The sequence below is a fragment of the Syzygium oleosum genome, unplaced genomic scaffold (genome assembly GCF_021117445.2).
Source record: "Syzygium oleosum isolate NSW1041296 unplaced genomic scaffold, Sole_v2.1 Sole_v2.38, whole genome shotgun sequence".
In the NCBI taxonomy this organism is placed as follows: Eukaryota; Viridiplantae; Streptophyta; class Magnoliopsida; order Myrtales; family Myrtaceae; genus Syzygium; species Syzygium oleosum.
The window spans coordinates 1448187-1462863 of record NW_026607522.1 but is presented as its reverse complement, the minus strand read 5'-3'; the positions used below and the strand labels follow the sequence as shown (position 1 = coordinate 1462863).

General features: G+C 38.5%; 3 protein-coding genes and 1 pseudogene across 3 annotated transcripts in view; 2 read left to right on the top strand and 2 right to left on the bottom strand.

The window, feature by feature from the left end:
* LOC115693022 (putative disease resistance protein RGA4) overlaps positions 1-14677 on the top strand; it is a 39950-nt gene that overhangs the window by 5320 nt on the left and 19953 nt on the right. The window lies entirely within an intron of this gene.
* LOC115663903 (glutamine synthetase, chloroplastic-like) lies at positions 2127-3790 on the top strand. Its single transcript, XM_056305704.1, has 3 exons — positions 2127-2428; positions 2539-2599; positions 3405-3790. The coding sequence occupies exons 1-3, from the start codon at positions 2303-2305 to the stop codon at positions 3458-3460; spliced, it is 243 nt and encodes an 80-aa protein (XP_056161679.1). The 5' UTR covers positions 2127-2302; the 3' UTR covers positions 3461-3790.
* On the bottom strand, positions 6258-7362 carry LOC130135880 (protein FAR1-RELATED SEQUENCE 12-like). Its single transcript, XM_056305703.1, has one exon. The coding sequence runs from the start codon at positions 7228-7230 to the stop codon at positions 6310-6312; it is 921 nt and encodes a 306-aa protein (XP_056161678.1). The 5' UTR covers positions 7231-7362; the 3' UTR covers positions 6258-6309.
* LOC130135839 (protein FAR1-RELATED SEQUENCE 7-like) overlaps positions 7941-14677 on the bottom strand; it is a 113286-nt pseudogene continuing 106549 nt past the window's right edge.

Here is a 14677-nt window from a genome sequence, read left to right as displayed (position 1 = left end):
TCTGTGAAGAGTTTGAAGAGAAATGCAATGGTGGGGAGAGAGAGACAGAGAGAGAGAAGGGAAATGCACATTCTTGTCTTGCTGTTCAACCATTCTGTAGAGATTCTCAGGTAAATCCTCTGCCAATTTTGAGCACCATCTTAAACAATTGAGTAAATGTTTGAAATTAGAAGAGGCCTTATGACAATTGGACTGGAAGTCTAATCTATTACTTCTCCATTTTGATCACTGCAAGGTTGTCCTATTCGTTTTGTTTGGTTGACAATTGACGTGTTTTTGATCTCTTGTTCAAAACAATGTTTGCAAAAGAAATGTGTGCTGTGCAAGGTAGAATGAATGAACAGAGCAGTAGTCATTGTTGTCGTTTCTTTTGATGACTAAATCAATCACTACCAATGTTAAGTCTCTGTTGTGGACCTCGTGTGGAATTGATTTCTCTTGTATTCACTCCTGTTTTGCTGTGTTCAGTAGTCTTACTCTGCCACAAAGATATCTGATGGATATTTTCGCCAAAGCCGTTGGCAAGGGTAATTTGCAATTATGCAAAGTTTGTGAAAGAAGAAAGTACTTCAATGTGATTGCCTTTTCATTGTGAGAGGAAAGAATTAGGTGCACAGTCAAGATTCACGAGTTGATCATCCATTAGATCTAATGAAATATCATAATAACATGTTTGCTGATTGATCCTTGGTAAGGTGGAATTCCATTAATCTCTTAAACTGTTGCACTCTGCGGTATGCTTCCTTCAACTATGTAACTGCCCTCAGTTTTTTATTTGTTCTCAAGCTCTCTTTCGGGAATGAGGCCTGAGAATAACCTTGAAATGGTTCTAAAAGGATAAGTGTAGTTTTTCCACTATTTTTTTAGTTTATTTTCAAAGGAGAATGTGGTAGCGTCCTTAGGGCAATTGATAAAACTCGCTAGTTATGCTGCAAAATGTAAGTTTTTCCTATTTGAAACTGGTCTTCAAAGAGTGGTTTTCTACTTTTTGGCGCTAGCACTTGCTAAAGAGACCCTTTCTTCGAAGTACCCAGTCCATTTTTTTGTCTTTTCAAAACTAATTTCTCATGCATACCAGAAGGCCAAGTCATACAAACAGAGCTTATCGTTTAACTATCTTCCATGAGATTAAGCTTCCAGGATTTTTGGTTCAGTAGATATGTCTATTACTCACAGTGCTTTAATTTTTAGACTAGGCAGAAATGGCGCAGATTTTGGCACCAATGACACAATGCCAGTTGAGAATCACGAAGGAATCACAGAGCGACAGTCCCATGACAGCAAACACATGGATTTCTCTCTTGCTAAAACAGAAGAAGAGTGGAAGCACCAAGAGCTTTTCTAAGTTTAGGGTGTATGCTTTGAAGTCTGAGAACACTACTGTCACAGGCTTAAGAGTCTTCTCAACTTGAACGTCACGCCCTACACCGATCCGATAGTTGCAAATCACATTTGGTATGTTCTAATGCCTAAAACCTTTACGTGCGGTGCACAAAAAGATGAATAATACTTGAACTATTCTGTACTGAGATTAGAAGTTAGAATTTTTCTTCAATCTACCATCAGAATAAATATGTCATGTTTTATGCACGTTCAATAAGTGACACCTTTTTTTTGTATTTCAATTTCTACACTAGCAAATCTTGTTTAACGTTTTGATGTAAGTCAACTATGAGATAGGATCGGAGGTTCTGGCATTGATATGGGCGGCAAATCAAGGGTATGAATGGCGACAATAAGATATATCGCCATCTCGCCTGTTTTTACGAAAAAAAAAACAAAGCACAAAATTGTTGCCATGAGCTCTGGCTTCTATCGTGCAATGGGAGTACCAAGAGGGACCAAGCGTGGGAATTGAAGCGGGAGATTATATATGGTGTTTGAGATACTTTCTCAAGGTGAAATTACAATTACTTGCTCAAGAAAATAACCGAATGCCATTAACGACAAACAGAATTAAGTGCATACAGACATGTCCTACAGTTTCAAATACTTAATTGTTTATGTTGCTTATATGGCATAGAATAACTGAGCAAGCTGGTGTTGTCCTCGTGTTAGATCCGTAGCCAATGGAGGTCGCTGACTTCTTTATCACCATTTACGCAACATATCCATAAGTTAAAAATATTCTCTTCCTTCTCAGGGTGAATGGAATGATGCAGGATGCCACACTAACTACAGGTTACACCATAAAAATAACATGGACTTGATTAAGTATTTCTTTTCATTAAAGGACTTTAATAGTGTTTTTTCTCCGTGATTTCTGCAGTACCAAAAGCATGAGTGAGAGGGAGGCTTTGAAATGATAAAGAAGGAAATTCTGAATCTCTCACTTCGCCACGAGCAGCACATTAGCGCCTACGGAGAAAGAAATGAGAGAAGGTTGACAGGAAAGCATGAAACAGCCAACGTCGACATATTTTCTAGGGTAATGCTCAGAAGAAGCACACCAGCTGCGAGTCAAATTTCAAAGATTGCCCGTTAAATTGAACTCAAATATTGTTATGATGCCTGGATTATTTGAATTCTGTTATGCAGGGACTTGCCAACCGTGGTTGCTCAATCTTTGTGGGTGGAGACCTTGAGAAGCAAGGAAAAGGTACCGTAACAATGACCCCACCAGTCCCTTTTTGTGCTCTGTCTGAGTATCAATTAAAGACCCTTAACTTTAATTAAAGACCCTTTTTGTGCTCTGTCTGAGTATCAATTAGCAGAGAAGATTTGCTTACAATCAGACAACGAAGCTTCAGTAAGTCTCACTTATAATCCGAAAGAAAGCCCATGGGCCTTGAGAAGCCTTTTTGTTGATTGTAATGTACTGCTCTCCCAATTAAAGGAGGTTTCCCTGGTCCACTGTCCACGAAACAGCAATCAAGCAGCAGACTGGATAGCCAAAAATCATCAGAAAGGATTTCTACCATCCAACTGGATGTCTAGACCACCCCTACCTCTATGGGATTTATTTTGTATTGACTCTAGTCATATTCTCTCTTGTGATATGTTTCCTAGTGTTTGAATGGAAAGTAAAACTTCGACCAAAAAAAAAAAAAAAGACCCTTAACTTTCATGGATGATTCAAGAAAAGCTACCATAAAAAAATAGTACATAGAAAGTACTTATTGTTCTTTTTGGTCTCAGTTGATTCTATGATTGTTACTGTGAAAGAAGCCGTTAACCCTCATAAAGCATTCCCCAGTTTTGCTTCCTAAACAAATGTAAATCTTCACATCAGTCCTTACTAATGCGATATTTACAGAACTTTATTGAAGTTAAGACTTGGACATCTCAGTTCTTATAGTGTCTCAAAAAACTTTATGGAATGCTTAAATATTTCTGAATATAGATAAAACATAGAAAGTTCACCTTCCTTGCTCAGTCAATTAATGACTTAAAATGATATGCAGGTTACTTGGAAGACTCCCTGCCTCAAACATGGACCCATGACCTCGTTACTTGCTGAAACAACAATTTTATGGGAGCCCACCCATGAGGCTGAAGCTCTGCTCAAAAGCTAGCATTGACGGTCTGCTGTTTAAAAAAGGCCAAATGCATTAATCAAATCGGTGAGGATCTACAAGCTGAGAGATTGTGATCCCCTTTTCCTCTGGATTTAGGACATTGAGAGAAGATCCTCATGTAAATACTTCCTAGAGAAAGAAAATTAGGTGTCCAAGCTCACACCTAGTCTCTTTTACATTGGTTTCATCCTACATTCGCAAGTAGTCTCAATGTTTCGGGATTTGAGTTCACCATTACCCTTTAGCATCATGGACATCTTACCGTGTTCAAATGGTCATATACTTAGATATTTTAGCGCAACTCATCCAAATTTTAATCATATGCTAAACTCATCCAATTTGTCATATTCAACTTTCTTTTGAATGAGAGGCATATTGACTTCTGATTCAGTAAACATGAGATGCACTAGTTTGCTTCATCTCTTCCAATGTCTCATCAAGAGATCTTTGGGAAGTATAAACAGACCGTAATTTTTGGGGTCGCGCAAGTTTGTCTGTCCAACTCAGCAAATCTTTTTTCTTTGCGAGGCAAAGAAATGTTCTCATTCACATGGAAAGTGCAATATATACATAAAAACAGCAATTTGGCAATACCTAACATTTTGCTTCTACAGAACTAAAAGTTAACTCTTCTCCTCAAACCAATTCGATTGTCTTATTCAACAATAGAGCAAATAATTAACAATGATATTGATGCTAACTTATCTATCTTGCCGTGTCTAGTAGATAGAAAGTTTGTGAAGTAGGATAGCTGTTTCTATGGAAATATAGATGAGAAGACACGCGGATTGGACTTCTCAGGCGATTCCCAAGTCCGGTTAAGGGAAGAAATTGCAAAGTTTTCTGTAGTTCATATATTTATGAAACTGCTGGTAAATTTCTAATAAGGTTGATAAAAAAAAAATACTCTAACATCGACTTGAAAGAAAAATTCACGAAAATAATAAGAATTCTGTTCTCTTTGCATGATTTCAGCAAGTTTCAGTTGAAGTGTATCAACCCTAGTTAAGAGTATACAACTGAAAAGAAAATGTAACTTGAATTTCACTAGGGGAGATCATGATTTATTCTTGATCTATAATTTTACTAAGCACTAGGCATGTTCAAATCTCAAATAATATTCAAGCTCAGGTTTCAAGTCGAGGCATCAGGAACCAATGTTAACATATCGTACCATACCAGAGTGTTCCTAAAAATTTTCTAGGTTGTCATATATGATATGAACATGGACTCTATGAAGCACTCGATCAGGCAAATCTCAATTCATGCATTTCTGAATCTTGTCTCATTACAGGTGTTGTACATCAGCTTCAGCCTTATTAGTCTAAGCTATATGTCAATGGCAGTCTTGAGCTACTTATCTACCCACAAGCAAGTTCAACTCTAAGCTAGCTATATACGCCACTTGGTCCCACGGCCAAATATTCTCTTATGGTTTCTCCTGGTGAGAGTAGCCTAACTTGCTATAACAAGAAGAAGCTCATTGTTGCTGCCATAAGGACAAATGTATCTGCCAGCACAATAGTGATTGCCCTAGTTTTCTCATATATTGAAGTGCTAATGGACAGATATCCATTAAAGAGCTCCTCGTGCATCTTAAAAAACAAATTATGCTGCTTCGTGAGCTAGTATCACATATACAATTGAGAGTTTCTGATGTAATTCTGTGAGATATTTCATTTTGCATTGTCTTCATCAGTATTGCTCTTCGTAACTAAATTGTAGTAGGAGAGTTATTCAGCACACTCCAATATAGTGGAACATTTCAACATCGTTGAATAACGGAAGTTTGTCGGCTATGATATGTCCTATTAAAGCCGCATAGGGAAAGCAAATGTATGGTCAAGAAATAAGATGAAATAGGAAACATGATACAAGAGATCAGCCACATCATGGAATGTCATATGGCATTTCCAAATATTGCTGGAAAAATCATTGCCACATAGAAAATCAAATCCACTGAGTAACTTTCTGCAACTACAACTGAGGTGGTGAAGTGTAATTGATTGTTGAATCAGGCGTTTCTATTAGACGAACTTCACTTTTCCTTTTATGTTCATGTAAGATTATTCAGGGTGAGGAAAAATTGAAAAGCAAATCACCACAACTCATGTATATCATTAACTTCACTATGAGTAGCTCATTAAAAGGTTAGACAAGCAGGTGTCTCGTGCTAACTTCTGCACCAAAACTAAGAGTCATCCATGTCTCCCATTCCTTTTGCCAAAGTTACACCAAAGAGAGCGAGATTGTATATCTTGGAGGAAATTACACCAGAGCACAGGTCTAAAAGTTCTTCAAATATCACGTCAGCTTCTCAAAGACAGACAGTCAGGGGGCTTGTTGTGGCTTCCTCCCGCTGGACGTTTGTTGAAATTTGCCTTTTGAAACTTCAGGTACAATTTTATTGGAAGAATATTTTGAGCACAGTTCCTCGTTCGCTCTCCTCAATCTATCCCCTCCCTTACCCCTAGCCTCTGAGGTGAGATAAACAAAAGAAACCAACAAAAAGAACGAGCAGAATGCATATTTTCATATCCACATAATTTCACTTCTGATTGAGAAAGCTTTATACTGTATAAAACAAGTTGATGCCCTCTAGTTACAAAAGTCAGGCCTGCTGGAAAAGAAACCATAGACGCACTCCAAACTACAAATTTTCCCTAAACTTACCTCTGCCAGCATAGTTTTTTTTTTTTTTTTGGTAAGAACTGCCAGCATAGTTTCCTCCCACCCTCATGCATAATTTCATATACAAGTTTGTATTTCTCAAAAGACGTGGCACCAAACTCTACATATTTGGCAGCAATTTCACGAAGACTCCAGACCATCTTGCCTTAATTTCGTGGGAGCTACCTCCTGACTCAGAATCACGTACAGTGCCATACTCAGCACTCCTTGTCCACCTATGCAAGAGGTAGCGAGATGGAAGCTCCCTAATATCTAGAATCTGGAACAATCTCAAAGCATGTCTACACAATACACCCTCTGATTCAAACATTTGACAACCACAACTCACATCGAGATTGGATGAACAAAAGGTAACGATATGTTTCTCATTCTCATTGCTGCACTTACGGATCAAATATCTACTGATGGCCCCTTGTTCATGAATCTTGGCACCCAGATAACTGTAGCTTTGTAAAAGTTCCCTCTGGAAAACTTTGAAAACGGAAAGGGTATAAAGCCTCCTACATTGCTCTTCCATCGGTTCATTTGTCTGCAAAAATGCCTGCAAGTTGAATGAGTTATAATCTTCTTTCCTTTCATTGCCACGACTTTGCTCCAAACCTTGCTCATATCTCACAACAAATTCTTCAAGTGGCATTTGAGAAATTAAATATGGGTCAAAAAAGGCATCTAGACTTCCATCGATGGGAATTCCAGCAAAAAATGTTCGACGTAAGCACAGTGGAACCCGGTTTTCACGCTTTTCATACATTTTCTTCAGCCAAGAATTTTCCCTCAAGCTATATTTGCTGAGAAGAGCATCCCGTGCAGCATCAAATTCACCAACTGTATGACTTTGATAAACGCACTTCTCATATTCATATTTACAATCACTACTCAGTGGACTCAAATGTTCTCGTTCTTTTGTCTTAATTTGCCACATGGAGAATCGATGATGACTCAAAGGAAAAACCTGTGCAATCACTTGCAGAATGGAATCATCATGATCAGCTATTATCGACTTGGGATGGCACTCAGACATTGCCCTGAGCCATGTCTCAAACAACCATATGAACGACTCCTTCGATTCATCATGCAACTAGAGCACATCCAAGAAGAACCAGCTGCTTGTGGTAATTAACACCAACAAAAGTAGCAAATGGCACCACATAATTGTTTTGCTTATAGGAGGTATCAAAATGATGGCATCACTGGTGGGCGCTTTCCTTCCCTCAGAGAGGTTCTGGGTTCGAATCCCGCTCGGTTCCGTAATTTAAGTGGGGCGCAGCGATGGAGTTCTTTAAGGCTAGTCTCCCGAGATATAGGCGCCCGACATTAATGTCATGATGCGGGCTCATCCCCGGGGAATGGTGGCGAATCCTCGGTTACCAAAAAAAAAAAAAAATGATGGCATCACCAAACTGGCTGCAGGAAAACCTAGACCTGCCAACAACCCGGAAAAGACTCCTACAACAACCCAACTGTACATCAACAGCATAAAAGAATCCAATGTCCTCAGCTTGTCGGTTCTGAAAGTAATTATGAAGCACGGTATACCAATCACTTCCTATGTTGTTCGCACGATGTTTCTTTATGAGCTCCCATTGTGCTTTTTAGCAATGTCTAGTTTTTCCGTGTTTCATTAATCTCATCTAAAAATTTCAAGAAGCTGAACCTCTCTTGGCTTTCATTTGCATCCCAAGCTCATGGTTATGCTCTAGTTGATAACGATCAACAATCCATCTTCCATTATCATGCCTTATGCTCTAGTTGATAACGATCAACAATCCATCTTCCATTATCATGCCTCTTAATCCTCATAAATGCACCACACCCAACCCTAGAAGGATGTTGAAATCCTTCCTTCGAGCAGACATATCTCCGAGAAGTAATCGAACCATCGTTCTTTGATCGAAACAACTGACTGATACGAACTCTAAATACCACATTCCCGGCATATGTATCATAATACTGGTATGCTTCGTTAGCTGAATCAAACTTTAGACCCGCATAGGGCTCAAGTTTCACTTGTCCTTCATTCACCCCCGGTTTGATGCGTTTGGCACTGACAATACTTGAAGAAGATGAGCATCCATTATCAACAACATCAAAGCTGTTTTATCCATGGCTTACGGCACAAATCAACTACTTTAGCAGTAGTTGCTGAACTTTTGCACCGGGAATTAGCAGGATGATTCTCCTCACAAGCGTCAAGATCATGATTATGATCTTTCGCAAATTGGTCAAGGACCCACTTTGCCAGAATCAGATTTTTTCACCCTTATGGATGCAGGGCATCCTGTCCTTGAATTAATCTGAAACCCTTCTTTCCAGCACACAAATCTCCTATTACAAACCGACCCATCAACTCACGATCGATACAATTGACCAGATCGTATTCTAAAACCCACTCGTGATGCGTAATTGCTTAGAATATACGAGCATCATCTGCGGTATCAAACTCCAACCCCACATATGGCTCCTGTTCAAACTCTTCTTCCCCCACCCCCATTGAAATCCCTCTCACATATAGCACCAACCATTCCTCAGTCTTTAAAACTGTTCCTGAAATAAGAAAATAAAGTAAGCGAGATAACATTGAAACCTCAATAAATCAGCTCATTGTAACTATAGCTAAATATCAGGAGAATCAAGGACTCAAGACATAAGCAACATCACTTAAAATATGGCTAGCATTGTGAATATAGAAACAGTCATACTAGATTTACTTAAACTTGTCTACAGAAATTGTATACAAAGTGATACGGCCAACTACAAGTGGTGTTTTAAATAAATGGATCATAGTCAACGCTCAATAGGAGTATGTCGTAGTATACCAATTTTTGTAAGTAGACCTAGCATTATTCTTATATAGCCAAAAACTCAATTTAGACATTCTAATCTATCATTGACCATCTCCTGATTTAGTTCAGTCACCAGGCCCAAATGAAAGCAGTGAATATCAGTAGTCTTTGTTGCATTGTTACATATTCTACACTAAAACCAAAAAATCCGTGAGGACAATAGAACAGATAGAATACTAATTTGCTCTTCTACTCTGAATAAGAGTCAAAACCAAATCCAATCGAATCAATTCTAAGCAAAGCGACCACAGGCACGGTAGCCCAATGGTCGGGTGTATCCATGACGAGATTTCGCAAGAGGTCTCGCGTTCCTGATTTCGCAACAGGAAATGCACCATTCGTCAAATGTCGACCAAGCACATCACATTGTATTGCGAACGCACGTGCATATACTACAGACAATCATCCTCGCAAACTGACTAAGGATCTTGAAACCCATTAGGCTCTATTGAAGCACACCAATCAAGAACAGTTTTAACATTTAACAACGTCTCGAAGGGTGGTGGCAGCTCAACCAGCCATCCTCTCTCTACACGGCCTCTGTTCTTTTTTATTTTCTTTCTTTATTTTAATTTCTCTTAAATTATTAATGATAGTAAGATTACTTTTCATATAAAAAGATGTTATGGAGTGGCCCTGGCACCTCTCTCTCTCTCTCATAATAAATGTGAAGACATAAGATAATAAGAGATTGTAATCGTGAGTATCTTCATTTTATATCAATTGTAGCTCCATCAGTTGGATGTTATTTCTGGCAACAATCGTCGTGGGTTAGCTGATGGCCAACTAGCATTCTAAAAATTGAAATGAACCTTGTTAGCATGTGCCCCTACGAAACTAGTTAAATTATTTAAATAGTAGAAATAACATTTTTTTAAACTCTTTGACAATGAAAAATTCACGCGTTCTAATTAAGTTGCTTATTATAACAAGAAAATGGGGCGATTATCTTCATAACATTGTACGAATAAAGTTATAAACCGTACATGGCGGAATTTCCCAGTTATTTATGCCAGAGCTCCAAGTAATATACCTCAGCATCATTAGACAACATATAACCAGCAAGCAACAACCACAATCCAGCATGAGCGCAAAAACAAATTCGCATTGCATTTTTACATCCGCTAAAACACATATTCGCATTCACTCGCAAGAAGACATGATCCGGAGGAATTCACTATTAGAAAAAGATATGTACAGCAAATGGGATCTGCATTTCAATGTATTATTAGTCTACATGATCAGTCTATGCTTCAATGAACGCACCAGCGACCGTCGACAGAGTATTCACAATTCAGCACATCAACATTTTTAGCCAATTTCACGGAGTCGAGTTTATCACCTTAGAACACCGGAAGCCTATCAAGAGCGAGACACTTCGGGAATGGACTCAACAGTGAATATCAATTTAGATTAACTTAACCTATACAGCTGGTACAGGGAATCATTCAAGCAGACAAAGATGATGTCAGTCAGATTCGAAGACATATTTAACTTAACCTAATTTCACAGAGTCGAGTTTATCGTCTCAGGCATTTCACCAAACACTTAATGGCGCAATGCAGCAATGAGATAGTGAGGATCACAACCCAAATCAGCAGGAGATCATCAAGACTGAATCGCACTTATTAATATAATCTCAGGCGCGAACAATTTTCGCGCTAGCAACAACGAAGCTCTGGGTTTCTATTTTACATACGGAAATGGAATGATGTTCTGAACTTCCACGCTCAACGAAAATTGGAAAGTTCGAAGGCTCCAAGTTGTCGAAGGTTAAAGAAATTCTCCTACGTTCAATAAACTCGAGTTCATCGATGGAGTGCACAGATTCGAAGGTCAAGCACGAGAACATCGTGATTTGAAGAGCACGGATATGGCAAGGTAAGCGGTGGATTCCGGCGCCGATCAGCGGTGGAGAAGCTTCTGGAACACGTAGAGGATCGAGAGAGAGGCTTCGTGGTTCCAATTCCTGTGCGTAAGCGAATCAGTCTTGTAATGATTGAGCCACATAGTTACAAAACTGGATTCCCTCCCACTTCCCTTAACACGAATTAAAAATGCTACTTTGCAATAAAGTAGAGCAAAAAAATAATCATTTAATTTAATCTTTCTTTACATACTAGAGCAATATATCAACATCAACTTGCCTTAATTATTAAATTGGATGCAATCTTTTACATATCCAATGGATTGTAAGAGCTGAAGTTAGGAGTTAGGACCACAATTAAATTGGGAAGAAAGTGACAAACTAATAATAATAAGTTAAACATGTAAATAGTACGCGTGCATGTTAGACAAAACAACCTAATCAAGACCTATTTTCCTAATCATTTATTTAATTTTTTATTTTATCTTATATATATTTATTTTTCATTTTTCAGACCACCACGAAGTTCAATTTTTTTCCCTTTCTTTTTGAACCTTTTATTTATCTTACTCTCACGCCCAAACACAAATTCAAGTTAGTTGTCTAGGTGAATCAATTTCGTCTTCTTCCTTTTTCTTGCTCATGGCCAGGCTAACCTTCCTCAGGCACCAAACCCAATTCGTTCATACTCAGCGGAAATACATCATCAAACCTACTCATCGATCGTCTCCATTTTCCACTCTTACCCATTAAACCGGGTCCTTAACGAAGCTTCAATCGAACATAAACCAATCTAGCAACCAACAAGAAAATTTATGCAAGAGCTGCAAGTGATAACTCAGCATCATTAGATATCGTATAACCAGCAAGCAACAACCACAATCCGGTACGAACGCAAACACAAGTTCGCATCGCATATTACATCCGCTAAACACATATTCACATTCACTCGCAGAGAAGACATGGTCCAAAGGAATTCACTGTCAGAAAAGATATGTAAAGCAAATCAGTCTACGCTTCAATGGACGCACCAGCGACCATCGACGAGTATTTACAATTCAGCACATCAAGCATTTTCAGCTAATTTCACAAGAGTCAAGTTCATCGCCTCAGAACGCCGCAAGCCTATCTCGGTCAGATTCGTATTTATACTAATACGACTCAGGCATTTTAACAAACACTTAATGTGCATTCGCTTAAATGGCAGCATTGCAGCAATGAGACAGTGAGAATCACAACCCAATAAATCAGCACGAGATCATCAAGGCTGAATGAACAGTTATTAATATAATCTCAGACGAGGACAATTTTCGTGCTAGCAACAACAAAGAGCGATCGAATGATTTTCTGAACTTGCACGCTCAACGAAAACTGGAAAGGTTGAAGGCTCCAAGTTGTGGAAGGTTTGAATAAATTCTCCTTGGGTTCAATAAACTCGAGTTCATCGATGGAGCACACAGATTCGAAGCTCAAGCGCGAGAACATCGTGATTTGAAGAGCAACGGATGTGGCGAGGTAAGCGGCGGATTCCGGCGCCGATCAGCGGCGGAGAAGCTTCTGGAACACGTAGAGGATCGAGAGAGAGAGGCTTTTTTGGCTCCAATTCCTGTGCGTAAGCGAATCCGTCTCTGCTTCAGTCGCTCGTGCGATGACCTCCGTCATCCTCACGAGAGCTTACGTAGAGGAAATGTTTGAACGTGTATGTTGAATAGAGCTGAATTAGAAGAGGAATACATTAGGGGATAGCAATGAGTGCCAGCCTTGATAATAGAAATAAGTTGTCTCGTGGTAATTGTTAAAGAAAAGTTACGAATTTGAATTAAAGGATATTCCAAATTAATCGATATCATTGCAATAGGAAACATAACTACTAAAAGATTGTGTCCAAATTGTATATGCCAGAAAAATTGAGAGGCATGTCCGTCATTTTGCCCCTGCATGAAATCCTATTGATATTTATGAGAAAGGAGTGACTTGCATAAAATGCCTAGATATAGGATTGTGCATTGCATAAACTTGCAAGTTCTGGTATTGCCTAGTGTGTGAAGAGATCTTTAAGGCTATATATTGATTTAGAGAATAGGCAAAAATAAATAAAGAAAGAAATTATGTAGAAGCATTTATTCATAGGAAGCATTTATTCTTGCGTATTTCTATTGCACGTTCTGTTGTCATCGGAAGTAAAATGCCTTAGGATGAAGGGCTACGTTTCAAAAATTCGATCCATAATATTACGTCCTCTTGCTTGTACGATTCAAGTTGCATCCAATCGCTTCCCGTCGAGAGGTCATCGTGTTAGCACTATTATATTATCTAATTTCTTGGGTTGACATTTCTTTCGCAACGAAATCGTCGGAACCGCTCATTTTCGAGCGGCATTTCTGCTACCGCGATCTTCGAGGATCGTCAATTTCTGATTCGTTTTGTTTATTTTAGTAATGTCCAGCATGCATTTAGGATGGATAATTTATGGTTATAAATAAAAATGATGATAAAAGAGGAGCATGTTTATTCCACATTGTTATCATATTCAGGATCATTACACCATATCATCGCACATAGATTTAGGTTACGAGTTGCTAGATGTGCCATCTACATGTTTAAAAGTCTTTTTTTATAATAATATTACAAAGGATATAAAACACATTCGTGAAATTTAGGGCTTAATCCGACTTAGGCATTTTGCGAGAATTTGTATTCCATATAATAGGGTAATCGCATGCTTAGCTTAGGGTACCACTCATGGGGTTCCTATCCTGGGGCATAATAACGAGGCTTTATTTAATTTTGCCCCATATGGCTCGGTTCTTTATTTTTCCGTACATCATTTACTTTTTTTTTCAATGTTGCGTAATTACGTTGTTATGTGATTAAGTGATTGATGGATATAATTGCACGATTTTGCGAATGCATGATCATTTAGATGGGTGCACTTAGAGACTAAAATTGGATAAGATCGCATGATTAAACATTTACGAAATAATGAGAAAATGTACCAAAATTGGGCGCTCAATAGATTTTAGCGTAAACAAGTAACTGTTCCCGAATCTCTAGTTTGCGAAAGCGAAGTGATCTCCCAAGTTTCACTTGACTTCTAACTAGCCTCAAATAAGTTAGTTGCGACTCCTAAAAAAAAAACAAAACTTGCATAATCAACCGAGTCAATCAAAATCGCAATTAGTAGGGTTTGGGAAAACCTAAACCAATTGTGAGCGTCACCTTATAAGAGGAACCATCCACGCTCCCTTAGTGTTCCGTTCGCTCACCTCGCGGTGGCACTACGCCCTTGACAAGGCCCAAAAATATTATCGGCTATGGTTAGGCTCCAAAAATCACATCAATTATGAATAAACCCTGTAAATAACGTTGGTCGTGATTAGGCCTCAAAATAATATTGGTCCGTGTGCCCACACACACACAAAATATATATAAATAGCATTTCAATCTAAAATATTTCCAGAAAACATTCACGAGAGGCTCAAAAGTATCCGATACTTGATCAAGTTTTCCAAAACAGCATGCCATAGGATAATATTTATTTATATACCTTAAAATTACATGCCATGTCACATCACAATATAGCTTTTTCTCTGTAAATAATGTCATGAAATCTTGACAAAAAATGGAAAGCGGTAGAAATTACTTACCGCGATAAATCGCTAATTCAAACTACACAACACAATCTCAGATTTCCTCCGTCCCTAAACAACAGCCGAATGCACTTGGGCTGAAAAGCCCATTTAGACCAAAATTACGCA

Excerpts from the sequence above, each read along its gene's own strand:
- LOC115663903 (XM_056305704.1), top strand. The coding sequence starts at position 2,303 with ATGATAAAGAAGGAAATTCTGAATCTCTCACTTCGCCACGAGCAGCAC. Across the intron at positions 2,429-2,538 it reads ACGTCGACATATTTTCTAGG|GGACTTGCCAACCGTGGTTG; the intron begins GTAATGCTCAGA and ends TCTGTTATGCAG. Across the intron at positions 2,600-3,404 it reads CCTTGAGAAGCAAGGAAAAG|GTTACTTGGAAGACTCCCTG; the intron begins GTACCGTAACAA and ends AATGATATGCAG.
- LOC130135880 (XM_056305703.1), bottom strand. The coding sequence starts at position 7,230 with ATGTCTGAGTGCCATCCCAAGTCGATAATAGCTGATCATGATGATTCC.